At 49.5% G+C, this 27,650-nt stretch overlaps 1 protein-coding gene across 1 annotated transcript in view; it reads right to left on the bottom strand.

Annotated features, from left to right (window-relative positions):
• scn5lab (sodium channel, voltage gated, type V-like, alpha b) overlaps positions 1-27,650 on the bottom strand; it is a 40,581-nt gene that overhangs the window by 5,115 nt on the left and 7,816 nt on the right. Inside the window, exons 2-26 of the mRNA XM_061265481.1 lie at positions 25,702-25,866; positions 25,484-25,627; positions 24,408-24,526; positions 23,139-23,228; positions 22,945-23,073; positions 20,157-20,248; positions 19,035-19,277; positions 17,585-17,648; positions 11,823-11,964; positions 11,558-11,755; positions 11,304-11,486; positions 10,955-11,212; positions 10,715-10,846; positions 9,347-9,467; positions 8,981-9,219; positions 8,134-8,307; positions 7,898-8,059; positions 7,622-7,816; positions 5,416-5,556; positions 4,903-5,319; positions 3,936-4,056; positions 1,008-1,162; positions 760-933; positions 495-617; positions 134-409 (exon numbers count right to left, since the gene is read on the bottom strand). Coding sequence (XP_061121465.1) covers positions 134-409; positions 495-617; positions 760-933; positions 1,008-1,162; positions 3,936-4,056; positions 4,903-5,319; positions 5,416-5,556; positions 7,622-7,816; positions 7,898-8,059; positions 8,134-8,307; positions 8,981-9,219; positions 9,347-9,467; positions 10,715-10,846; positions 10,955-11,212; positions 11,304-11,486; positions 11,558-11,755; positions 11,823-11,964; positions 17,585-17,648; positions 19,035-19,277; positions 20,157-20,248; positions 22,945-23,073; positions 23,139-23,228; positions 24,408-24,526; positions 25,484-25,627; positions 25,702-25,824 — 4,215 coding nt within the window. The 5' untranslated portion in view covers positions 25,825-25,866. The remainder of the gene's footprint in view (positions 1-133; positions 410-494; positions 618-759; positions 934-1,007; positions 1,163-3,935; positions 4,057-4,902; positions 5,320-5,415; positions 5,557-7,621; positions 7,817-7,897; positions 8,060-8,133; positions 8,308-8,980; positions 9,220-9,346; positions 9,468-10,714; positions 10,847-10,954; positions 11,213-11,303; positions 11,487-11,557; positions 11,756-11,822; positions 11,965-17,584; positions 17,649-19,034; positions 19,278-20,156; positions 20,249-22,944; positions 23,074-23,138; positions 23,229-24,407; positions 24,527-25,483; positions 25,628-25,701; positions 25,867-27,650) is intronic.

The raw sequence follows: 27,650 nt of genomic DNA, 5'->3' as shown, positions 1-27,650 counted from the left end.
TGAAGACAGTATAAGAGCAGAGGAAGCAGATGAAGAGGAGAAGGACAAAACAGAGAGCAGCCAATCAGAGTGAAGCACGTTGGCCGTGACTCATTCCCGAGAGGCCGACGGCCGCGTTGCCGTGGGTCCTCACCACTTGCAGCAACGCCAGGTATCCGGCTCCCACGTTGTCAAAGTTGACCTTGACCTTGGTCCAGTAGTAGAGCGACGTGTTGTTGAGGGCTTCGCACTCAGACTTGTTGTTGATGAAGGCGGCGTCGTAGATGTGGCCCGTGCGGTTCACGCAGCGACCATATTTGCCGGCGAACAGGTTGACGCCCATGATGCTGAAGATGAGCCAGAAGATCAAACACACCAGCAGCACATTCATGATGGACGGGATGGCGCCTATCAACGCGTTCACCACCACCTGGAGGAGCAAAGCCACAATGTTTCGGACCTGAACCAATGCGGAATCCCTCAGGGCTCAATTCAACCACTTCAATTCATCTTACCCGCATGCCTTCGAACCTTGAAAGCGCTCGCAGGGGGCGAAGGGCCCGTAGCGTGCGTAGGGATTTGATGGCGGCAAAGTCAGAATAACCCAAAGTATTGGCCACCAGGCTCACCAGCGACACCTATGGAAGGCCATAGGCATGACGCTTTATGGCACTGCATTCAGTGGCTGTTCAATTTGGACTCAGGTAATGACCAATCGACAGCAAGTGGCAAAATGGCCGCTGCCAAAGGTGGATAAAAAAAAAAAAAAAGGCGACTTACATCCACGATGAGGAAGTCCAGCCAGCACCAGTAGTTGGTGAAGTATTTCTTGAAGCCATACGCCAGCCACTTGAGCATCATCTCCAGGATGAAGATGTACGTGAAGATCTTGTCGGCGTACTCCAGCACCACCTTCACCACCTTCCTCTGCTCGATGTAGATGTCCTCGAAGGCCTGATGACGTCGAGGACGACGAGACGTCACGCGCATGAGCGACACGCGAGCGAGCATGATTCGCAAACTCTTACCAGTGCGCCCGAGCTAAGCAGGATCATGAAGATGATGAAGGACTCGAACCAGCTGTGCTCTACGATGTGATAACACGTCTTCCTCATGCGCCACCACACCTGACCCAAGCCTGACGTTGTGTCCACGTCGCAGCACTTGAACCTTGACGTGCACACTGCAAACACACACACACACACACAACCTTATTTAATGAAAAATCAACGATTTCTCAGCGCATTTTTTTTAGTCTTTAAAGAAATATTAGCCTCAAAGCCTACTTTTTTTTATATACTCACTAAACTTTCCAAAAGCAGCGCAAAATATCCAGCTCACTGTATAGAAACAGTCATTTTCCAAGATGGTTGGCAAGTTGCCACGGTTACCACATTGGACAGCCATTGAGCTGACAAGACGAGCTCCAAGAAGCCATTTGGGGCCCCGTGACTGATGACATCACTGACTCTCATGGGCCCTCCCAGCTGATTGCCTGTGTAATTAAAGCTGCGTTGCCGTGGTTACTAATTGGCCCGACGGTGATTTAACGCTACGCCACTCAATCAGCTAGAGCACTTGTGCCCGGTGACAGGAAGATGATAAACGGCGCTGCTGAGTATTTCTCCGATATCCATTGAAGGGTCCGTGTACCTTGGCATCTCTCTAAAATGACCTTTTTTTCAGCTAGCATGCTATGCTAAATCGGATGCTATATTGGCTTAGCGAGGGCTGCGATTGTTGCTGTGTTCTTGTGGCTACCTTTAAGTGATGGCTGGAAAGATATTGGCATCCGGGTTAATGTTCTAACTTCTAACTAACTTCCAATCTAACTTAGTTAATTTCGAAATGAAGGAGTCTGTAATGTAACAAAGATACTTTTCTATTTTGAACCACGCTCTGGTTCTCAGATCAGCTCTGCTTCTATGCACATGAAGGAGAACATGTGTCAGTGAACATGTCTTGCTTATGGGCACTGCGGCACGCTTCCGCCTGACATGACATCACGCACGCACGCACACACGCACACACACGCACACACACACACACACAGACAAACACACGATGGCATGTGTGGCATCCCATCAGCCAAAGAGCTGGCATTTAGCGGCCTAATGAGGCAGGTAATCTAACGACGCGGTGTGTGTAGGTGTGTGTGTATCTGCGGGTGTGTCACCAAGGTTCATCGGGTCCTTCTCTTTGCATGTGATCAATTCCATGTGAGCTTTCTGCATGTGTGTGTGTTTGATGATAGGCACACAACAGTCAATCATTCTGTCAGGCTAACACTGGCGGCTAATGCTAACAAGAGGGCTATCCTCCAATTTCCAGGTCATCAACGAGTAAGCTGGCGTGCGCTCAAGCGTCGACACCCTTTCCTACGGGGGGCGTGATTGGCCCACAAGATGGTGGCAAAGCACTACTTATGTCAAAACGAAAAGCATCAACCCACTTCCACATAGTTCCTTGACAGCAAGATACCTATAAAAGTAGCGTAAGCAAGTATTAGTGCTAGTCCGCAAACATGTGCAAAATTGCAACAAATAAGCCGAGCTCAGCAGGAGCGAGTGTGCGTGTGTACGTGCGCGGCGGAGCTGGCGGCGAGCGAGTGAGGCGCTCTTCATCACAAGTAGAAAAACAAGATGGTGACCTTCACTTATCTCCAAGCTTGCTCAACACTTGCTGGGATTTTCCCTCTCAGCTGACCTTTCCGCCTGCGACGTGAATAATTAGCGGCGGCGGCACACCTCTCACACACGCACGCACAAACACACAAACGAATACATGGTGGCTGGATCACAAGCGAAACCTTTGTTGTTGACGACTACAGTGATCATCTGTCTATTGATTTGGATTGTGGTGCTACATCGACATCTTTGTATCTGTCTCCTCTCTGATTATGTCATCAAGACAAGGTTTCTGTAGGCACTGGCAAGCGTGGCACGTCCTCGTCCACTTGCACTAAGCAAGCTGGGTCGCCAGCGGCGGCCACTGGACCGACCTGCCAATTGTGGAGGGCTTTGCGGGCTCCAGATGGCCACGTGCGCGCGCACACACACATATAAGCATGAAAACACAAATTCAGAAACAAAAAGAAAAAAAATGCTTGGTGTTGCCAGTTTAGTTACTTGTTAACATTGAATATTTCCTAAAAGTTATCTTGTGCATTTTCTATTTTTTTCTAGGGAGGTGGGGGCTGCACAGTCTTACTTGCTTGCCCCCCCTTCCCCTCCATCATGGCATGGGCCTGGCCACGCGACATGAACAGCTGCTCCAGTCTCAGAGGTTCCCTCGGCAGCGGGACCGGTGCTGAGTCAGCTGCTGCCGGTACCGATCCGCCAAACTTGAGCAACTTTCGTGTGGCGTCAGACCAGAAGTGGCACCGACGGCTGCCAAAAATGTGAATTCATCAGACGCTGGGTGGCCCGATTGTGTCGCAGCCATTTTGTCAACCCGCTGGAAACACTTGCACATCTGCTATGATTCACTTAGGACCACAAACATAATTAATACTGCTTATCACCATCACCGCGCATTATTATTATTGCGAATAAAAAAGAAACATCTCGCCCACCAACTAAACTTCAACTGATAAGAATACAAAGTGTGTTCTTTGCGACAGGCAAAGAAAAGAACAGGAGTAATGTGAGCAAATAAAAGGTGTGAAGCTGCTGAGTCAGGAGGGAACGCAGGTGCTCCGCTCACCTGAACCGACTCTATAAATCTCCCTGTGAAGGGATGAGGTCGAGGGGGCGGGGCTTCTGCCCGTGACATCACACTCATCAGCTGTTTGCGTCAGGAGCGCGTTACTGACTCGCTGACTGCGCAACTAACCGCCAGAGCACTTTGTCACTTCGGCGATGATGTCACCAGTATTTCGTGAGCAACGGTAGTGGGAAGTAAACAAGTGCAAATGTGTGTGTTTTTGCGTGTGTGTGTGTGTAGACAGCATTTACCATCAGGGAAACAGTTTTCAGGGTCCATGGCCTCTTCGGCCATCTCGGAGTACTCGTCCTCCTCCTCTCCGGGCTTCCTCAGGTCCACTGTGCTGCCCTCTGAGAGGCTGATGTCGTCTTTCTGCCGAGCACGACACCCCGCGTAACCATGACAACATCATCATCCTCATCATGTATTGTGTATGTTTGTGGATGACAGCGTGTGGATTGTTTCATGCCCAGACATGACAACAACACACGAATGTGCAGGTGTGTAAGCATGTCACTAGGGTGTATAATAGTGTCTAATAAAGTATGGTTCATGAATTAATTATTTTAACTTCGATTTTGAATTTTTTCATGTGTTAATCAATATTTCCATAACGTATTTACAATAAATTAATTAACCAATTATTCAGTCGGCTAACTAATAAAACAGGACCTTTTAATTGAGTGAATCGAATATCACAAACGCAAGAGTGGAGTTGCTGTGTGAAGGTCGTTTGACGATCAGAGAACATTTTTGATGCAAAAATCAAAGCTGCTCCAGCAGACGACACCTGCACGGGGGTCAAAGGTAACCCTCTGCCAACAGGGGCACCTGCTGTTTCACTTAGCTTAGCTCAAGCATCAGCCACGTCATGGCGCCCGACTAGCGCCACCTAGTGCTCAGCTCCACTCTAACAATCAAGCTAGCTTGAAGGGGTGTGAACTTTAACCTGTGAGTTGATTAGCAACAGGTCCTCGGCTTTGTGACATCACAGGGCCAAATACCGCAAAACTTCCAACAAACCAGGTGCGCCAGATGATCAAAGATGAAAATCATAATCAACGGAGTCAGCGTGCAAGCACAGAGCATGACACAAATCTGTCGTTCCATGTTATATGCAAAGAAGAACCTCCTGCTGCCGACATTGCGCACACACCCACACACACCCCCTGCTTGTGTCCATGTCTGTCTCCGAATGTGTGTGTGTATGCGCATTACCTCGTCCTGCTCTGCGTCGTCTTCCTGTGAGTCGTCGCTTCGGTCTTCCTGGTCCACCTCCTCATCCTCATCCTCGTCGTCCTCCTCCGGGAATTCCACGTCGGACTCCCCGGGGGCGATGGGCACACTGATGGTCAGGTTGGGGTTGGTCATGTAACTGTCGTCCTCGGGCGCCACGTATTTCTCCACGTGGCGTCCTGGAAGGTGGACCTGGTTAAGGTGGGCGCCGTGGGCGAGGCTGTGGACAGGGCCGTGGGCGGGGCTGCGGGAAACCATGTCGGAGACGGGCGCCGCACCTATGACGGCGCCATTGGCGTCGGCGTGGACGCTGCTCAGTCGTTTCAGCTTCATCATGGTTTTGGCCTCTTTGCGCTTCTGCCGTCGACGCTTCAGGTTCCCGTTGAAGAAATCCACCACCTGTACAAAAGAAAGGCGAGCGTAGAGGGTTGTTGTCAATTTCTTATTAATTTATTTCTAATGTTGACAGAAGGGCTCGTGAAATCGCCTTCCCACCTGACGGCGGCACCAGGCCAGGCCTCGGCCGATCCTGTGGATGGCGATGTGGAGGTTGTTCATCTCGCCGTCGTCATCGGGCGCCGACAGATTGTCAGAGCTGAAGCTGCTGAGGAGCAGCGCCAGGAACAGGTTCAACAACTATGGACGCACAAATACAAACAAACTGAACACAATTGCTGTGACGTTTAGCATATAGCTTAGCATGTTAGCAATGATACCAAACGGCACACACATGACTGCTAGCAATTGTTACATAAGTATTGGATCCAGGTCAATATCTGTGACCTGACCCTGTGTGTGTTTTGGTGAATCGACACCATCGGCTGGTGTCATTGTGTGTGTGTGTTGTTTGTGTAATCAGTGCGGGTATGTAACAGATTTCACTGGCCAAAAATACCGGCGTGTGATTAGGGGACAGGCAGCGATAGACCAATACTATTGATTGTCCCACACAGCAACACGGCCAGCCGACGGCTTTCCGGGCGAGTTTTCTGGACCAGTGACCTACGACCTGACGCATGCCAACGCATGTAAACAATCGTGGCTTGTGAGAGTGTTACCTCCCCAAGGAAGGAAGAAAATACTTTGCGGGATTAAACTTGAGAACATTTCAAACTCATTTAGAAGTTGTTTACATATCATTTCTCAGCTGGTAATGAGTGAACATGAAAGACAAAATATAAAATGGCTGTGAGTGTGCGTGTGTGTGTAGAACACAAACTGATCTTTTGACTTTGGTAGATGAAATGTATTTTTTATGTCGGTGAGATTTAAACAAACCTCTCTGTGTGAACTCAGTAAAGTTCACCTCAAATAGTCTTTCTTACACACGCACAAACAAACAAACACACACACACGCACGCACACACAGGTGTGGGTGATAAACGAGCAGTGAGGGGATCTGTTTTTGGCGTTCCTCCTCATCACAACAAAATGCTGCAAGCAAAACCCCCTGGGAAGACGGACTAGCCTAAGGGACGGCGCGAGAGGAGCTTTGTAGGAAGAGCGCTACTTTCACAATTATTTTTTCCCAGCATTAACTTCCTGAACCTCTGCAGGAAAAAAAAAAACAGGAATAAAGATTTTCTTGGTTGCGGCTTACGTAAAAAAATGTCTCTCCCTCACGTGGCTTGGCCGCACATACCTCGGGTCAAACGTTTGTGTGGATAAGCGGCTGCTTTTTGCGTAACATCCGTCTGTTTGGCGTGATTGCCTTCACAGCGGGTTCCTTTCTTGTCAAAACGTGAAAATGAGGCGGGAGGGAGGGAGGGGGGGGGAGGTGGAGGAGGGTGTCGTCGCCCAGCGTCAGGAGGCTCAGCAGGTGAATTGCTTGCTCAGGGAAACGCGTTCACCTGCTCGTTTGTCATAAGCAGAAAGAGCAAAGCAAACATCTGCTCACCTGCCGCAGCTGAACACACGCACGCTCGCACGGGCACACGCATTTGTGTCGGACATATTCATTCATCGGCTGGGGTCAGCCCGTCCCCTGCAGGAGGAGATAGAGTTGCGCTTGCTGACAGGAGAAGAATAAGTGCGTGTTTGTGTGTTTGATTAGCAACCCCCCCCCACCCACAATCTGCTTTGAGCTACCACAATGGACACACACACACACACACTCTCACGCACATACACACACTTTGATACAATGATGGAAGTGCAGACATGTGACAGCTTCATGGGGTAAATTTCATCGAAAGCTGAGCTACTGCATGTGTGCGTGAGCGCGTGCGCCCGTCGAGTGGAAGATGATAGGCGAGCTCGTTATCCACCGAAAAAGAAATCTCTCCTCTCGGCTCTTCAAGTCGAGCAAGATGAGCTGCTGAGTGTGCACGCACACACACACACACACACACACATCTATAAAGGAAATGAGATGTTTTCAAATCGCAATATCTCCAACTGCGGATACTTAAAAAAAAAAAAAAAAATACTTCAAAGCAGCAATGTAAACAAAAAGAAAGAAAAATTTGCTGATGTACAAGCAGAAGTGGAAAGTGACACGTTACATTCATCCGCTTACATTTACTTGAAGAATTTTCGGGAAAGAAGAGCAAAAACTGCCTTTTGGAATGTGAATGGAACCCCTTCCCCCCCCAAAAAAATCCCTGACTGAATAAATGTCGGTTGCAAGCGTTCAAGCTTGTCTCCCAACGTGATGATAAAGCAGTTGAAAAGGTCTCGCTTGGGGGAGGCGTCGACTCACCACCAGATTCCCGATGACCATGACGAGCATGAAGACGAGGATGCAGAGCGGCTGTCCGGCAACCTCCATGCAGTCCCACATGGTCTCGATCCACTCGCCACACAGAACGCGGAAAACGATGAGGAAGGAGTGGAAGAAGTCCTTCATGTGCCAGCGGGGGAGTGAGCAGTCTTTGGAGATCTTGCACACACAGTCCTGGGGAGGGAGAGGGGGGGTCAACTGTTGTCCTAAAAGTTGAGACCTAATTTAGAAAACTTAATGGAGTTGTGAGGTCACCTGGTAGTTCTTGCCAAAGAGCTGCATGCCCACCACGGCGAAGATGAAGACAATGATGGCGAGCACCAGCGTCAGGTTGCCCAGGGCGCCCATGGAATTGCCGATGATCTTGATGAGCGTGTTCAGGGTCGGCCACGAGCGAGCCAGCTTGAACACTCGCAGCTGACGGCCGACGGAGAGACGGGATGAGCTTTCATTCTTCCGCCGTTTGCGTGAGCATCGCAGGCGTGGCTCACCAGTCGGAAAGATCGCAGCACGCTGAGTCCTTCCACTTCGGACAGCCCGAGCTCCATCAAGCTGAGGCACACGATGATGCTGTCAAAGATGTTCCAGCCCGTTTGGAAGTAGTAGTACGGGTCCAGGGCGATGATCTTCAAAACCATCTCGGCGGTGAAGATACCGGAGAACACCTGAAACGCAACAACAAGCGCAAGACGCCAGGGAGAGCCTGAGAGCATTGCGTAACATTCTACCACATTGACTATTTGCCAATATTTGTCCTCAAGTACTTTTGCTGAAGTCGAAAAGGGCGGCGCTGTCATCTGCAGACATAAGACATGCTGCGCGCGGTGCAGCGTCAACACACTTCTTGTGTGAGCGCTGCAAACTTTCAAGCCATTGAGGTCTGAGAAAACGCCGAGTCATGGTGTCAGGCCCACAGAGCGCTGCGCCGCTCAATTGTTAACCGGATAAATCCCGTAATCCTCACAGATGTTTGCATTGCCTTTAGCTTGCCTTTTAGCCTTTTCAGCTTGTCTGCGTGTGTGTGCGTGTGCGTGTGTGTGCGTGTGTGTGTGTGTGTGCGTGAAGAGGATCATGTCAGGACTGCACAGAGACAATCGATGTCTACAATCTTGTTGGCAGTCCTCATGTTATGGTTTAGAATTACCCCACCATCAATGCTAATCTCAGATAGCCATCAATGGCGTTTTGCATTAAAGGTTAGCATTACGCTAATCATATGATCTCCATTATCTTGTGGGTGGCAAGCTACGGCCCGAGGGCCACAGATGGCCAACTCAGTACTTCCAGACCAATGAGTTGAGGTTTTGGAGGGAGGGTTATGGCCCTCGAGCGCCTTACCAGGTTTCCGATGCTGAGCATGCCGTTGAAGTCCTCCGTCATGGGGTAGTGCTCCATGGCCATGAAGAGCGTGTTGAGGACGATGCAGATGGTGATGGCCAAGTCCAGGAAGGGGTCCATCACCATGATCTTCACGAGATGCTTGACCTTCAGCCACCATGGGGAGCACTCCCACACCAGGTGGCGATGGGCGAAGGCGTACCAACACGGGTGGCATTTCTTGTGGGCCTCCTCCAGTTCTGAGCGGTTGGGTTACAAAACAATAACAAACTTGCTTCATACCGTCTTGTCATTCAAAGTAGGACTAGTCTTAGAACTGATTCAAACATGTCCAAATCACGACTGTTAGCTAACGGCCGGGCTCACCTTCCATGGCGTCTGTCAGGTGGCTGGCGGCGCTGGGCGCCCGGTCCCGCCGCTCCGAGCCCAGCGTGGACGCCGACCGAGGGAGCAGAACCGTGCTGAGCTCGGTGCTTGACGTCGGGACCTGCCAGAATCACGCCCACACGGTCACATGTTCACACACAAAACACGTTTGTCGCACAAGATGTACACTAGTGCTTCTCAAAATGGGGGGTTGGTGAGCCGGTTTAGAGACTCTGCAAAATCTGCATTCCATGTGTGTACTCGTTTTTGTGTACATCTGGGGACTTCATTAGGTGCACAATCAAATGAGATTTAATGCAAGGCTGCTTAACGCTCGCTTTTGATTGACGCTGTCAAAGTGTCTGTTTGTGTGCATGCGGGTGTGTGTATGTGTGTACATAAGTGGCCACTTCATTAGGTACACAATCTAATGAGATTTAATGCAGGGGCTGCTTAATGCTTGCATTTTGATTGAGGCTATCAGAGTGTGTGTGTGCGCGCGCGTGTGCAAGTGGCCACTTCATTAGGTACACAATCCAATGAGACTCAAAGATGCACTTAACTGGACTTTTGATGTCTCAAGTGCCGTATTGATTGATTCCGATAAAGTTGCCTAAGTTTGGAGCGCATAGCGTTCTCGGGTGTGCTTGCGTAACATTTCCTTCCCTCCAATGAGACATGACGCAGCATCGTTTAAGTTACCAAAGGTCACCTCCCACAATGCCGCGCCAGCCTCCTCCTCCGTCCCGCCTGCCTGCCAGACCGCCATTGGGGAGGCTGGTTAAAAGAAAAAGAAAACGCCGCTGGCCACCAGTGGTGCTCTGGTTTGCCTCTGGTTAGCGGCTGTGGGTCACCATGGTAACATTTCCGTGGCAACCGAGCTCCATCCGTCCTCAGCTGCGAGCGGCGGGATGGAAGCTCGGCACCCACACGTAACTTTGCAGACTCTTAATGACACAGAGGACGGGTCAACCGCAGTGATTTGTTGTCCCCCCCAAGATTAAGAACAATAAGTTGAATATGAAAGCTGAAAGTACAACATTTATCAGGCATTAATTTGTTAACATGAAATGCAATCTGACCCCTGGTGGCTGTGGTCTTCTTGACTGAAAGCTTGCCCAACTTCAAGTACGAGCAGTTTCTATGACCCTTGACCCCAAAAAGCACCATGCCAGTGCGTTTACTGTTATCTGAGTTGTAATGTGTGTGTGTGTGTGTGTGCGCATGTGTTTAGCTCATGATATCAGAGAGCAACTATGCAAAGTGCTGATTCATAATTCACATGTCTGAGTGTTGGATGGATGCAGTCTCCACCATTGTTTCCACTGTGACAACACACTCACTCACACACTCATAAACAACACTCACACTCTCCTCCTTGACCTTCTCCATGGTGCAGGCGGGCAGCTGCCCCTGCAGTGGTGGCGGTGGCGAGACCACTCCGTTATGCTCCATGGCAACAAAGAGCTTTCCGTTGATGTTCAAAGTGGGATAAAATACCTGAAGACACAAACACACACTCTCCATTTCAGCGGGAACAACTAATACCGTGCTAGCAACAAACCAAAAGGAGTTTTCAAACTTGCACTTGTTCTTGCTCGTTGTTACCTGCGAGTTCCTGCTGGTGTTGCTGTAGGTGCTGGGTCGGCGTTTGGGCCATGGTTGTGTCAGTATTCCACCAAAGGTGCTGCCGCTGTACGTGCGGCCCCCGGCGCTCTCCACCACGTCGCCCGGCACGCTGTACTCGTCGTCGGCCATCTCCGCCTCTGAGCCGCGGCTCCTCAGCCGGAAATTAAAAATGGATGACACCTGGCTGCTCCGCCTAGTTCTGGCGGAGAAAGACCGAGCCAGCAAGGGGTGGAGGGGCTGGGAAGGGAAGTGGGTAGACGGATGTTGCTTCCTGATGTCTTAAAATGTAAGTTGATAACAATCAAAAACTTCTTCTTGGTGTCCTCACCTTGGCGCTTTCCGTCCCGTCCCCCTGCAGCAGCTTCTCCTCTGATAGGTTGGCCTCCACGTCAGCCACTCCCACCAGCGCCTGACTGCGCCGCCGCTCCTCCATCAGGTCCAGCGTAGGTCCAAAGGGAGACACTTCCGGCGACATTAGTGAATCAGAGTCCGTCGCTTTCTGCGCAGCTACCTGGTGGGACGAGTCAAGGTTCAAGTAACGACAATGAGAGCTGTGCGACTAAGCTAACGATGTAGCACCACCTGCTGCTCCCTCTTCAACCGCTCCACGGCCAGCTGGAATTCACGCTCCTTCTGACAGGCTTCGGCGATGGTGGCTTGGTTCTGCTCCTCATACGCCATAGCCACCACGGCCAGGATGAGGTTGACCAGGTAGAAGGAGCCCAGGAAGATGACCACCACAAAGAACACCATGTAGGTCTTACCGGCCGAGCGTAGCGTCTGCAGACGTTCGCGGTTAGCGGCGTGGCGAAGGCGAGCGGGTAGCTACTGTGGATGCTAATGCTACCTGGTGGTAGAGGTTCTCCCAGTAGTCCTGAGTCATGAGTCTGAAGAGCGACAGGAAGGCCCAGCCGAAGGTGTCGAAACTGGTGTAGCCATAGTTGGGGTTGCGTCCTGCCTTCAGGCACTCGAATCCGTCAGGACACTTCCTGTGGCATGACAACATTTAAAAGCATTTCCATACTGGCGTTACTATTTTTACAATATGTTAGCAGAACAACTGCTAGCACGTTAGCATTTGATGCACTGTCAGTTGGGGATCGTGATGACGGGCGGGAGGATGTTATGGAACCAAGAAGAGCAGCACGCACATTGGAAGTGGCTGGACAGCATCCCTCCCTCCATCTTTTCCTGACACAAACAGCAGCCCCGCATCCTCGTTAGGCTAGTTAGCGGCGTGTGACCGGGACCCGCCCACATGTGTCATTGCGAGACGGAACATACAGGCAAAATGGATATTCCACATTCGGTTCCTATCGCATCCATCGCAGCCCACGCGGACAGGACATCAGTGACACCATTGAAGCAAGGTTTTAGCGTTATAATTGTTGCAACGTGTATTTTCAGGAGGAAAAAAAATATTGTACTTCATACAAACATACAGCAATGACAGAAGTAAACAGTTTGGACATTGGGCTGCTCCTTGGAATCTTGAGGCAGCTCATCAGTACGGCACTAAAATTAGTTGGTGATCTTTAGCATCAATATTAAGCTAGCTAACTGAAAGTCTAATTTATCGTATGTAATTGTTTTAATTACACTAAGCTAGGTGTCATTCTCTTTTATGTTACCTTTGAGAGTAAACCAAGTGGCCACTGAATCCTGTCAATACTTCACATCTCCACTTTTGGCGAACATGGAATAAACACTCCAACGACTTTCCATACAAGTCCAGATTGTTGTTTTGTCTTGCATGAAACTTTTGCGAAGCAAGAGTAATGCTGAGGCCTGCCGGTAACAAGCAGTCCTTCTTCTTAATGTGATAATAAAAAGCTGAGCAGCAATCAATGCAAATGTACTTTCAAAGCGCTACTAACACAAACATCACAACGTCGATGCTAATAGAATACGCTAACCTGGACATTGTGCTGATATTACAAACATTGCGTTTGCTCACGTGGGGCGGTGGGGTGACGCGCGGATGTACAAACACAAACGCACACACGCGCGCGCGCGCACACACGCACGCACACACACAATGTGAGTAATCAGTCGTCAGCTGTCATCTTGATGGCGCTTAGACTGACACCCACCCCGAGCAAGGCCGTGCCGTCTCACACACGCGTGCACGTCATCCCTCCATGCATCCATCTCATACAAGTGAGTCAACACAGTGGCGTGTGAGTGTGTCTGATGGCTCCAGAGTACGTGTGTGTGTCGGTGCGCTTAAGGACCTCGAGGACACCCAGAGTGCGCGAGAGATCTGGAAAATGCAGACGGGAGGGCGTGTCCACGTGTGCGAGCTGGCATGAGAGGTGTGAGAGCGAGAGAGCCCGCAGTTATCTCTCACACACACCTCGGCCTGCTTTCATGGGGAGGATGCCACTTCAGACCCTCTACCTCAGCTCCCATTGACACAACCCTCACACACACAGACGCCCAAGCATGCATACACACATTTTCCTGTGAGCGCAGAATAAAAAGAGACTTCAATGAAAAGTGTGTGTGAAGAGGAGGAGAAGTATGTGAGGTCAAAGTTGATAAAGAGAGAAATTGTTGTAAGACAAAAACAGAGAAACGACAGATGGATTCAAACAACGCAAAACATGATGAGCGTGTGCGCGTCTGTGGCATTCTATTTGATTTCCCGTTACAAACGCACACACACACACACACACACACTTTTAATTATTACATTCAGGTAAACTGAGGCCTGGTAGAAAGCCAATCCTTAGCATCACTATGGCAACCGTATCCCTGTGCTGGTTGCCGAGGGAGATTGTTTTGTGCCACCTCTGTTGAGAGATGGGTGGATCAGAGTATTTGTGTGAGCGTGGGATTGTGTGAGTGGGTGTGTGTGCATGCATGCGTGTATGTGTGCACTTATATTTGTTGTAGGTCTGGTAGTGCGTGTGCACATGTGCTTACTTATATGTGTGTGTGTGTATGCTTGCATGTTAATGTTCATGTGTGTTTGATTTGTGTACTTAAATGATTTGCGTGCATAAGGTGTGGCACATGACGACATTTAAAGACATGCTAGCATTAGCATGTAGTGACCCTGGTGTCAGGTGACTTTTTAAAAATGTCTAGCTTTTAACTCCTGGCTCAGCATCTTTCAAGAGGTCAGAGGTCACCAATACCTCAGGGGAATCAGAGCTGGGTGCAGGGTGTCAACGGTTGACCTGGGTGGAGGTTAAAAGTGGCCTTGGTAGAGGTCAGAGTGGTTTCACTCGTGTTGAATGTCTGTCGGGTGACATCAGCAGCGGCTCTTGAAATAGCCTCTGGAGCCATGTGGGCGGAGCCAGACACTTGTTAGCAACGGTTGCGGCGCTTTGATGGCTAACGCTAATGAGTGAGCAACACGCTTGGACAAACACTACAGTTGCTAGCTTTGGAACAACCAGCTTGATGTCTGAGCACAAACGCACACACTCACACAAAGACACACTCGTGCGTGACCACACACACACTTGGGCAAAGCACGCTGGGTAAGTAAAGGACAAATAAGATAAGGTTTCAGCTCGTCTCGCTCAGGAAAATCAAATTTGCCGTCTGATGGCGAAGCTTTAAAGCGTTTAAATGAAACTCAAAACTTGAAGTGGCGTCCCGTCTTTTGCCAACGAATCCAACAAATCTTTGGATTGAATCCAAAGTGTTCATGTGGTCTGGCACGTATTGGTGGATGACTTTGGTGTGGAGGAACACCCCCAAAATCTCAGAAGGTTTTCCCAGAGGACCTGCCGTTGTCCTGATACTTTTTGTCCACTTGGGGTATTTAAAGTTCAGCATGTGACAGCTGGACTGAAACAACATGCTAACCAATTAGCGCTTAGTTGGTGGAGTGGCGGGAACATCAGGGGGCTGTGCGTGCGTGTGTGTGTGTATTTCAGTTGATCATAAGGCAATGACACACTATCAAGAGGGTCTGAGGGGCTCAGATGTCAGCCGGCAGGAAAGGTCCGAAAATGTTTTTGCTGTCAGACATCTTTGTCATCACGTTGATGCTTTAGCTTTAGCAATTAGCATGGTTGCGCACGGGCCCACTCAGGCTCTGTCTGTCTGTCTATCTATTTGTGTGATTGAGCGGCCTGGCTGGCACCAAGGCAGTGCCAAGGATAAGGACGACAGGTTGGCAATCCTTCTGCCAGCGCAAAGTTGATTGGCTACAATCAAACTGTGCGGGCGGGACTAAACCAATTAATTAATTATTTAATTAATTAATTATTTAATTAATTAATTAACCAACTCAGTGGCCTTGTGGTAGAGTGTCCGCCCTGAGACTGGAAGGTTGTGGGTTCAAACCCCGGCCGGGTCATACCAAAGATGATAAAAATGGGACCCATTGCCTCCCTGCTTGGCACTCAGCAATAAGGGTTGGAATTGGGGGGTTAGATCACCAAATGATTCCCGATCGCGGCACCCCTGCTGCTGACTGCTCCCCTCTCCCCCAGGGGATGGATCAAAATCACACGAGGATGGGTTAAATGCAGAGGACAAATTTCACCACACCCACATGTGTGCGTGACGACGATCATTGGGACTTTAACTTGGGACTTTAAACCACTGCACACATTGTACCAACATTGGTACTGGCCCTTTGGAGAGCTTGGTGGAAGCCTCTTTGGCTCTACACGTAACAGACCTCACAGAGCACCCAGTACACGCGTGCGCACACGTACTCACGTGCACACACACAATAGAAATCAACAACCATTTAGAAAAATGTTTTGGTGTTGGAGTTGAATTATTGATCTATGTAGCTTTTAACATACTGTTACAAGGTACAAGTGCAAGCCGGGAACTTTAGAAACACGCACACACACGCACTCACACGCACACACGCTCACACACACGCACACACACACACAGGAGGGTGGCGACCACCAGCAGAGAAGGCGGCTAATGGAATGATGAATATGGTCCATACCACGTGTTCCAGGAAAGTCAGCCCCCCCCCCTCAGCCATATTTCTCTTCTAACTGCTAGCATGACAGCGCACCGCACAACCCAGAAAGACTGGTCGCTACAGCAGCCATTATTTGTCTCTGTCTGTTCTGTGATTGGCTGGCGACCAGTCCAGGGCGTCCACCTCTTGCTCATAGTCAATTGGGATCAACTGGCTCTAACTCCGTGACCCTAACGAGGACAAGGGCTACGGAAAAAGGATGCTCATTTACATAATGATGATGATGATTTAGTGCTGAGCTCAGCGAGCGGTCACAGCAAGTATGTCGCAGCGGCTTAGCTCAGTGACCTTTGCCCCAGGGCGGCCGTAGTGGCCTGGTGCGTGCGGCCCATGGTCGCCAGCAGCGGTGGTGGCATCAGCGTCACTGTCAGCGGCGCTTGTGTGCGGTGACACGCGACGCAGCAAGTGAAGGCAACACTGTTTTGCAACACCTGCAACTACAACATTGACTGTCATTGCCGTGGTTACTGCAACCATGCATCATCCTCTCCTATGAGGATTGTTTTGCTGATGAGTGGTTTGCATCTAGGCGGCTCGGTGGAGCACTGGGTAGCACGTCCGCCTCACAGTTAGGAGGGTGCGGGTTCGATTCCACCTCCGGCCCTCCCTGTGTGGGGTTTGCATGTTCTCCCCGGCCCCGCGTGGGTTTTCTCCGGGCACTCCGGTTACCTCCCACATTCCAAAAACATGCTTGATAGGCCGATTGAAGACTCCAAATTGTCCCCCTTGCATGTGCAAATGGTTGTTTGTCTGTGTGTGCCCTGCGATTGGCTGGCAACCGGTTCAGGGTGTCCCCTGCCTACTGCCCGATGATGGCTGGGATAGGCTCCAGCACTCCCGCGACTCCCGTGGGGACTAAGCGTTTCAAAAAATGGATGGATGGATGGTTTGCATCTTGTCATGTGGCCTGTCTCTTTTTTCCTTTAAAGACTTCATTGATGATGTAAGTCATGATGGTCGCAGCAGAAGGAAGTCGGAAGTCTACAAAACAAAACATTAATCGGCCCGGGAATTTTAGAACTGGGGCAAGCTAATGCTAAGGCTAACGCATTGCCCAGACCTCTTTCTCTTTTTCCTGCCACTGCCTTTGCACGTTTTTGCTCATTTCTATTCATTCATTCTTCTTTTTGTTTGTTCTTTTTTGGCCCCATCTGTTTGCTCCATTTCCTGCCATCTGCTCCTCTTCACCTCCACGTTGGCTCGCTGTTGCTCCATCATCTCCTTCCTTCCTTTCTTCCTTCCTTTTCCCAACTACATGTCCTTCTTTTCCCTCCATCTTGTCCTCCCTCCATCCTCCTTTCCGCCTCACCTCACCTGAACCTCCATCCTTTCCCAACTCTCTTGTGGCAGGCTCGTGCTAGCCTGCGAGCTACGTGTTAGCATCCTGAGATAGTTTCACGCGGCGCGATTGGCCGGCTAGCTGGAGGCTAACACACATGCACTCACATACAAACACACACACACACTTGAATGATGCTGTTCTGATAGTGGTGTCATTCAGAGTGTCATCCTACCGCTCTCAGCGTCAACAGTGAGCGCCAAACCTCGTTCGTCCTAAAACCTCATGTCACATGATCCCGCGGCGCAGCACACTCGCACAAAATTACCCTTTCTTTTTTTCGACACCGAGGTGGACTCACCCTGCATCGCTACTGTTGCCACAGATCAACGCATCCTTGGCCCCTTCCACCTTGTAGAAGTTGTCTGAAAGACAAAATTTTAAAAAATCTAATTAGTGTCATATTGCAGCAACGTCATGTATTTTTGCGCAATTGTTTTTATGGGGTGAGAGGCAAGTCCCAGTTAAGAGTTACATCTTGAGTGTAGTACCACATTATGCCACAACATGCCTGGCAGCACTGAGCTGTATCGGTAGACAGTGGGTGGGGTAAAACTGAACTTTTTTTAAATGTAAAAAAAAAAGAACAAACAAGTTGCACCAAGCTGCAACGGTAAAGCCAAGCACGGAGATGCCTAACAACGTCTCCAGTCACTTCCCTTGAGTTGGCGGCCGGTTCGCGTGAGTGGGCGGCTCAGACACGGAGGATGCCACTGATAGCGGGAAGAAAGTCGGTGCTTTATTGTGAAAAGTCATTCCCGTGTGAGTCGGGGTTGCATAAGAAGACGCCAAACTCTGACCTTAAAAGCTAGCTTGACATTTTCATCCACTCGCCTTATGGGAACAACTTTGAGCACGCTCATCTTTTATTCAGCACATGCACGCGCACCACGTACACATGCACACAACTTTCATCCCACACAAAAGTAATCAGGAGAGCAAAATACACTTCCTGCAAAATAAAGTTTGTTTCTTTCGAGGGACAAACTACTTTACGTGAAGCTAAACGACGAGTTTTATTGTGGTGGGACAGATGTGATGTAGAAACAAACTTTACACAATGCTAAAAGACAACATTTACTGCGGCGGAAAAAACTTTTACTGCGATAGGACAGGTGTGGTGTGGAAAAGAAGTATATCTAATGCTATGAGAAAACTTTTCTTGTGGCGGGACAGGGAAGGTAAATGTTGCTGGGGTATTGATCAGCGCAGTGGCTCGACTCTCGGGTTTCACGGCAGCTTTTAGAGGGTCGATACAGACGCCTGCAGGGACGCTCGTTTGTTGGTTTGTTTGCTTTGTTGGTTTGTGACGGGTGGAGACACAAATAGCAGAAGCATTAGCATCCAGCTGCATTAGCAACCAGCGCAATGTGCTCACTAATACGGGAAGGCGGGTGCGAGAAGCAGGAATATCACACAACTAGGGTTTGGATTGTTTCACAATAAAATGAAAGAAGCTAAAGAGCCATGCGCCTTTTGCAAAGTATAACTTGCTTAAGTAACACAACTGCTCGTCTACAGCGAAGTAATGGTTGTTAGCTAACTTAACGTAGCCTACCACTGCTAGATAGAATTGTAATCACACGGCCCCAACTGAAAAAACATTGAGCCGGTTAAGAGCCAGCTAACGCTGCAGTCTCATTACCTAACTTTGGCTCAACTTTCAAAGCTACAGCACGCACACAGACAACATCACAGATACTACAGCGTAGAAAAAGCGGATGTGACCCCAAGCGGATAAAAATACTCACCCTCATCACTGATGAAGTGTCTCATAGACGTCCAAGTCTTGTTGTTGCAGAAGAAGGACACATTGGCGGGCAGGCTGTCGTTGACGCAGTGCGCCGTGCTGCGGACACACTTCTGGCGAAGGTTTCCCATGAAGAGCTGCAGGCCGATGAGTGCGAACACGCTCAGGCAGAAGACGGTCAAGATCATCACGTCAGCCAGCTTCTTCACCGACTGGATCAGAGCGCCTACAATTGTCTTCAGGCCTTGCGGAAGGAGCACAGCGTCAGCATACTGCCCATAGCTAATGGCTAATAGCAACAAAACAATTGAAAAAAACTGAAACTGACGTGGACATTCTAGTCGTGCAAGAAAGAAAGTCGTGAGTGAGTAAAGAATGGGAGAGATGCCCAACGCACGACCCAAGACTATCAAGCTAACAAAACCAAAAGTTGAAGCGAGACAACTGGATTCTTGTTCGTTGTTGAAAATGGCAGACTTCACACCAGAAATTTAAAAGCCTTTTGGACTAAAAGCAAAACTTTAAAAACTAACAACAAGAGTACGGTTGCCTCCATTCTCCTTAGCATGACCTAGATGACAGAAAATCAACACAGATAAGCTAACAAAACCACTTTGGACCAACACAACATGAAAAAGGAGAAGAAACACAAAGGAAGAAAACATGGAGGAAGAATTCTGACAGGAGTCAATCACTGGCACATTTATTCTGGGCATTTTGAATCAAATGATGAGGTTTGATGCTAACAAATGCTAACGGTGTAGCATTGGTAACTTTGGAAAGAGCATGTGTTGTCACTGCTTTTGTTATTTGGCGCCTCACCACAAGTATAGGAGAAGTTGTTAAAGCTACTTTCCTAACATGATAAGTGGCGGCATACCAAGGTCAGTTAGCATAGCGGAATTTGAATCATCAGTTATTGGCTATCACCGAGTGTCAAGATTTGGAACCTAACTTAACAAAAGCCAGAATCATTTTTATATGAATTACTTTCGAAGCGGAGAATTCAGAAGAGATGTAGAATTAGCTCAATCGGTACATTTATCACGCCATTTGAATTGATTGGACACTCCCCCCAAAAAAACGACTATAGGTTATATAGATTGGGGGGTGGGGCGCTCACCTGGGATGACTGAGATGGTTTTGAGCGCTCGCAGCACCCTGAACGTCCGCAAGGCCGACACATTACCCAGGTCAACAAACTCAGTGACATATCTGCAACAAGGCCAGACAACACAAAGACACACAAGAGGCGTCACGCACAGACACACAAACAAGCACGCACACCATTGGACAATCCGCCAACCAGACGGACGCGCACGCGGACGCCACCTGGAGGGCCGCGACACCACAGAAAGCCCAACCGAGCATTTAGTGCACTACTAGACTTGGCTTCTAACACCCTCCAGCTGACTTCCTGTTTTCGTCTCACTGCCGTGATTCGTCTTCGGCCGTCCCGCGGCCGTGGAAAGCGGAGGGGTAACGGGGACTGAACACACACACGAAGCCGGACACGGGAAGACGTTTACGACCACACTGCGATGGCGAGCGTTTCCTGGTTGGGCGGCCCCCCGCCCGCCCGCCTGTGTTGGCGGGCTCCGGCTATGGTCTTACCTGGGATGACCGAGATGGTTTTCAGGGCTCTCAGGACTCGAAAGGTTCTCAGCGCCTGCAGGTTTCCTACTTTGATAAACTCTGTTAAGAGCCTGCGGGGGGCAGTGTGGCGCGTGCAGCAGCGACAACGACGACAACAGAAGAAGACAAAACAGAACACTCACACGTCTCTTTTTGACACACTCCGTCAATAATATCAGTAGTCATAGAAATGACTGACAACAAAAATCGATTTAGAAGACATCTTAAAATGAACACATTCAAGTTAATCCAAAAAACGTTGTTCATGAAGTTCATTATAAAAGAGCCCTGATGGCTGCTTGGCCTCATGGGCTGGCGAGTGCTAACAGTGCTAACAGCCTTGGAGGAGAGCTCATATTTCTTCTCCTTGACTGGCAGATTGATTGAATTAGTGTGTTAGGGTGGGGTGGGGTGGGGGGTGGGGGGGTTTCGTTAGGGGCGGCGCAGATGCCGGTGGTGCTGTGGCAGTAAAAGCTTCACTTTTTAGTTTTATGCAAACGTGACTTTTACTTAGAGCACTTCATCACCACATCAATGTGAGTTCTTCCTTTGCCAGCAAACCAGCTCAGTTCAGCTCAGTTTCCCGCCATGTACATGAGAAAACGACATAACGTATTATCATGACATATTGTCATGTAACATGTGACACTGACTACTTCAAGGTACTGTTGTCTCGTGACTACTGTCATCTGACGCTGCCACGTGACACTGTAACAACGCTTGCCAGGCATGTAACTGCTGTTACGTGAGACTGACGGCCGTATGCCTGCCATTAGACAGCGAAGGGGCGGAGCAACGTACATTGAGTGGAGGAAGAAGGGGGTTAATGGACACTGTTTCCATGACAATTGTGGATCGGTGGGAGGGGCTCCGAGCATCAGTCAGTCTGTATGTGTGTACGTGGATGTTTGTAGGTGTGTGTGTGTCCATTCGTGTCCAGAGGAGTGTGTCTATTTACTGACCATCACTCTGTTTTTAATAAAGCTTGTGGTGGCGTTTCAGGGGCGCAATGTATGTGTGTGTGTGGGGGGGGGGCATGTCTGTGTGTGCTAATATGTGACTTATGTGTCCCTGTACCGCTAAAGATCCATCTGACTGCAGGAAGGCCCGCGGGTCAAGGACGTGCACCCGCTGACATCGTGTGCTTGTGTGTTACTGATGCGATGACGATATAATGTGATAAGAGCGGACGATGGCGCATCGTTAAAGCTGGAAGTAAGCTTGGACATTTCCCAGAATTCCACTTCATTCCACCACGTTTTGTGAACTTCTGTCTCGGGTTTGAAGGCAAATCAAAGCGATTTCGTAGTGTCTCTTCAAACTTTCCTTGATTTAGTGATTTTATTGATTTCTTTTCCATCCCTTTCCCGGGATGAATGGTAACACGTCTCATAACCGGCGGCAGATGTGGCGTTTTAATGGCGGGTTTGTCCTTTCGGAGCGGCTGTTTTTCCACGAGGTTACAGCGATGGGCGGTCTCAGGGGGTAGCTCGACGCGGGCCCACGGAGACACTTTCATCAAGACGCCTCCATTTAGTCAGCGGCACTTCATTAGACACGCTAACCCGGGTCGAGCGCAGCGGGGTGAACTATTGATCCGATCACTCGATTGTGATCGTTTATCTTGCGAGCGGCAGCCGCACGGGTCGCGTGCCCGCCATTGGCTTGATTGATCGGCGCCCGATTGCTTAGCAAACCGAGAGATTTGCCAACACTCACTTAAGTACTGAAGTGGAAGTGTCATTTTGTGTTGTTGTTGTTATATTCAGGTCAAACCAATCACATAATATATAGGTGCTTGTTCCCAATTTGCTTGTTTTTAAAGGAACTTTTACCATGCATGACCTGAGTGAGTGACAATTTGCATGTAACAGTACAGTAATGCATGTACCTAGTGGTATTTTGGCCCCCTCCGGCCACGACCAAGGCAGCATTGCTGCCTGCTATCCTAGCAGCCATGTTACCCCTCAGCTGACTCAACCTCATTAAAAATGTTCCCTGCTGACAGCTGACTTTTTCCTGACGTGGCAAACACACCCGCTCCGGTGTGATGTCTAAAGCAAGTCGGTTGCACATCGGGAATTATGCCCAAAGCTCGCTGCGCGTTTTGGAGAATTTTTTCACTGAGCCATCCCAAAAGGAATGAAAGGGGCTGCTTTAATTGAAGTCGGCTGTGATCCCACCCACAGTGAGTGGCGCAGCCCTCCCTTTCACACTGCTTGTCTTTCACAATAAAAGCCTCGCACATGCTGGAGGATGTTGCGTGTGTCACTCACGCCATGACGATGACGCTGAAGTCAAGCCAGTTCCAGGGGTCCCGCAGAAAGGTGAAGCGTCCTACGCAGAAGCCCCTCGCCAAGATCTTGATGAGTGATTCGAAGGTGTAGATGCCCGTGAAGGTGTACCTGGAGGTCAAAGAGAACGCTTAGAAAGGAGACTCGCCTGCTCGTTCAGGGTCACTTGTACTCACTCGACATATTTGGCCCAGGCGGCGGGCTCGGACATGGCCATGAAACAGCAGTTGGTCAGGATGGTGCACATGATGAACAAACTGAACAAGGTGACGCGCTTAAGGAAAGCAACACAAAGGCCGTCCCATCCTTATTTCATTTCATTTCAGTACGCGAACCTTAAGCGGGATCTGAAGGATGTGAAAGAAATGCTCGGCTGGCTTTTCCATAAACTGGCAGTGAAATGTCACCTCCACCTGCCTTGTTGTGCGGGAAGTGGGCGGGGGCGGGCCCGCCTGTCAATCAGGTTATAAATGAATCTTAATTACGATCATTTAGCACGAGGAAAAACTCCTCGCGTGAGACTTTGAGCAGCGGCCGGTCAGATGAACGATGCGGGCGGCTAATTGTGGCATAATGACAGGTCGCCGTCAAGGAACTCCCCGGGCCACCGTAGCTGTGATGTCATTACCCCACCCACGGCCTCCACGGGAGCCATCTTTCTTTCTCTGACTTATTGCGAAGGAGGAAATCCTTCTGCGATTGGAAAGTCGTTCTTGATTGTTGTTGACTGGTGAGCAGTTTTTTTCTGTGTGTGTTTGCGTGCCGTCCACTGTGGCGCCGGGTGGTGCCGCATGCTGCCAGGCATCTGACCTGAGCGCCCGTCGTCTGATGCCCAGCAAGGCCTCATGGGACGCCAGGATCAAAAGTGACACTTGAGTGAGACACAAAGCACACAATCGCTTCATAACTGTGTGTATGCGCGCGTCACACCACAGCCTGTCACGGTGGCGCCACGCCGGTGGGCCAAAATCCAGAAGGCTCTTGCTCACACTCAAACACTCATAAAAACTCTGAGCGTCCACTTCATCAGGACGCCCCCCCACCCTCGCTCCGCTCCCTCCCTCCTACCACCCCGAGCGCAAAATCAGCAGTGCCGCACCTCTGCTGCCGACCTCTTCACCCGATTATCCCCAACAACAGTGGCGTGTCCGCCGACTTGCCATCTCTCAGCGGCAGCAGCCGCCGCGCTGGCTAAAAATATCAGAGTGCGAGGTGAAGGACATGGGGGGAGGGGGGGCAGTGGGACAGTTGGAGGTGGTGTATTTGGAAATAGGGCGGGAGGGGTGATTTTGGGTGTCAAGCCATGTCTGTCATCTTTGCTGTCATCTGACTGCAGAGGTGGCTAAGTCTCAAGTCTTTACTGTAAACTTCAATTAGGACTCGACTCAAGTCGCTTGAAATTTAGCGAGGGCTTGACTCCACCTGTTTCAATTTGACAAGGATATGAATGCACCAGAATCCTGATGGCGACGGTCCGCACGGGATGGAAGGGACTGAAGAAGTAGAGCGCCGATGTGGCGTTGAAGCGAAAGATGGCTTTGCCTTTGTTCAGGACTATGAAAGTCTGTCAACAAAAAAACAAGATCAATTCACAGCATATTCATACGCCGGCACTATTTACTGAATAATAATAGCGATAGCTTAACTTCATATAGCTCCTTTCAAGGGACAAAAGGGTGCTGAACAATAACTAACCTAATTAAAGTCCATGTAGGAAGGAGTTTGTGCATTCATGAAAGCTGTGGTGAACACATTTTTTCTTTGAACGTCCACAAATATTAGTAGGCAAAGAGTTCCAGATGTCGAAGCTATGAGTCTTTGAATTACTTTGAATATCTAGAGGAGGCTTACAGACAGCATCCTTCCATTTTTCCATACATGGCTCTCAAGAGGAATAAAGTGAGAGCACTCCTGGTATGGAAGATAAATGATCATTTTCCAGCATCTCGCAGAGAGACTGGATGTGTTTTTCTCTTTTCTGGCTTCCCTCAGCTAATCTGGCACAGCAAACACACAAACGTGTGATGCTGCAAACGCGGCGCAGAGCCGAGAAGGGAGGCCGGAGAGGAAAGTCCCTCAAGAGGAAGCGATGTGATCTGAGGCTGGCGAGCGATGCGTCGCCGTCCCTCGCCAGCCTCGCATCGCGGCGCCGCCGCATTTGTGCTTTTTTGCCTCCTGCGGCGGCACTCAGGTAAGTTGAGCAAGTTAGGCACACCGACGCCAAAGGGAAATTCAATTTAATAGCCTCCCCTACTTACCAACATTTAATTAACCATACTCCAATCCACACATCTGTGTTAGTTCAAAAATATAAACACACACACATTGACCATTAGCATGTCAATGGCGTTTTCAACTATTTGTTAGCATTAAGCTAGCAGGCCATTGCTTGTTTGTTTTTTAAATACACAACTCGTAATTGTCTTTATTTGACTTCAACTGGAAGTGGCATGAAACGGGTTTCTTGCAAAACCGGGCCGAGCCGTGTCACTGGAATCTCACGGTAGCGTATTTTGCATACCCTCTGGTCTTGGAAGTAGTACGGGTCGATGTCCTCCAGGGGCACTCCCACCAAGTGGGAGGGGATGTCAGCGTAGATGCGCGGCAGCTGTTTTCCCGCCTCCAGGTCAGCCCGGGGGCGAGGGACCTCCACATCGCCAAGGTCCTGACACACACACACATTTGTAAATTAGCTCCTCTCTGTTCACAGCCCAAAAGTTTGAGACCACTCACGTTTACCTCCTGGTAGTGTTTGTTGCGTCGGGCCTTCTCCTTGGCGATGCGCTGCTCGATGGCCGCCAGGGAGTCCGGCGTGAAGCGCTGAAAGCTCTCTGGTCCCATTGGAAACACACAGCCGGCCATCTTGTCATCCTGATCCTGCTGCTGACTGGCCCACGCTACCAGCTGGGAGAAAGCACCACAATTTCATGATTTTTAAGTGATATATATATATTTTTTAAATGGTTTTTTACAGTAGACAATTAATCCTTCTGAGGGATTCTGGAGTGTTTGGAGTGGAGGCAGTTGTGAAACGAGGAGCCTTTGATTGGAGGATTCTCTGAGCGTCGTGATTGAGCGTGATGAAGACACGGCCCGCGATGATGCCGCGGCTTGGGTCGCCTTACAACCTCCGCGCAATCAAGCCGACCGGACGCAATCAGCTCCGCCTCCTCGGGCCTGGCCGAGGTTCAACCAAGACACTCATCGTCCTAGTCCTATTTTCCTTTTTTGACACTTTTGTAGCCTTACCTCGGTGGGCGGAGCTTTCTGTGCACACATGCTGACAACAGCATGTCAGCCGTCTTTTTAAGTGGAAGGGAGGCACCGGAATGATGTCATTATTTGCCACGACAAATGGAACTACAAAGAAAATCTTTTATACTTGCAAAAAATTGTGTTTAAGGGAGTGTGTGTGTGCACACGAGTGCGTGTGTGTGGACCATCTGCATGGGCTCTTAATTGAATGATCGGACAGGAGTCATTTTTCAAGCCTTCCTGCATTTATTCTTCACAGCTCCCAAATCAGATTTCTGAAAAGTGTCTACGTGATGAGTGTGTGTGTGTGCATGCGTGTGTGTGTGTTGTGTTGTGTTGTGTGACCTACCGACGTGTGGATGACAGCTTTTGATAAGAATGGAAAACAGAGCTTGATTTTCCTTTGATGTGGACACACACACACAGAGTGGCGGTCACGTAGGCACTTGTTGTGCGTCAATATTGTAAAGTATGACATGCTAACGGTTAGCGAGCTAACTCCTCAAAAAGAATCAAGTAGGTGAGGGGAGACAGCAGTGTGTGTAAATGTCAACGATGTGAGAGAGCGTTGTCAAGGCGACAGATGCAGCTAATCTGCTACGATTAGCATATTAGGCCAGCAACAATAAGTTTGGAGCATATTTTTGGAGCAAGCCTGAATTTGGATTACGAGTGCCTTCAGTGTAGTACCAAGTTGTGTCACAACATGCCAGGGCAGCACTGAGGACGACTGGAAGTAGCAGTTGCTCGAAAGGTTAAAATTCCCGTGACATCAACGTTAATTTCCTTTGGCTTGTATGTTAGTACTAAATTTGTGGACTTTAGTTAGACAAAATGATCGCTTGTGCTTGCAGTATGCACCTAAACGCTATTTACGTCTTGGCCCCACCCTAACAGCGAGCGGCCGTCAGTGGGCACGGTGACGATGAGGATGAAGAGGAGGACCGAGATGTCCCTCACAAGCTCAATTCAATTAGCTTGAAAGGAGGAAACACACATTGTCGTCGCCATTCAAAGATGGCGGGCAGCGAGCCAACGAACTGGCAGGCGACAACCGGGATCGTTTGGCTAAGGGACAGCAGAGGCGGGACCTGGGACAGAACAGGCCTATGGGGTGTGGGGAGGTGTGGGGGGGCGTGGTGACCCTGACTGACATGACATGATGACAGTGTTCAAAAGCTGGCCAACCCCGAAAAATGCGAACAGCGCATACCCAGAACCTGGTACTACGCAACAATGCTGAGTGCAGAGTCCACGAAGCAAGATTCTAATTCACAAGCAGAGGCAGTGTTCTCATTATTCTACAAAAATAAAAATAATTAAATCTGTCAAAAGGTGATTTATAAATGTAAAAAATAGATATAAAGTGGTTTCGATTTTGTTGTAATGTACTGGTGTGCTCGGGCCTTAATGATAAACAAATGGACTCAATA

This window comes from Syngnathus typhle, linkage group LG19, assembly GCF_033458585.1.
Source record: "Syngnathus typhle isolate RoL2023-S1 ecotype Sweden linkage group LG19, RoL_Styp_1.0, whole genome shotgun sequence".
NCBI classification, from domain to species: Eukaryota; Metazoa; Chordata; class Actinopteri; order Syngnathiformes; family Syngnathidae; genus Syngnathus; species Syngnathus typhle.
This window is presented reverse-complemented; position numbering and strand designations above follow the sequence as displayed.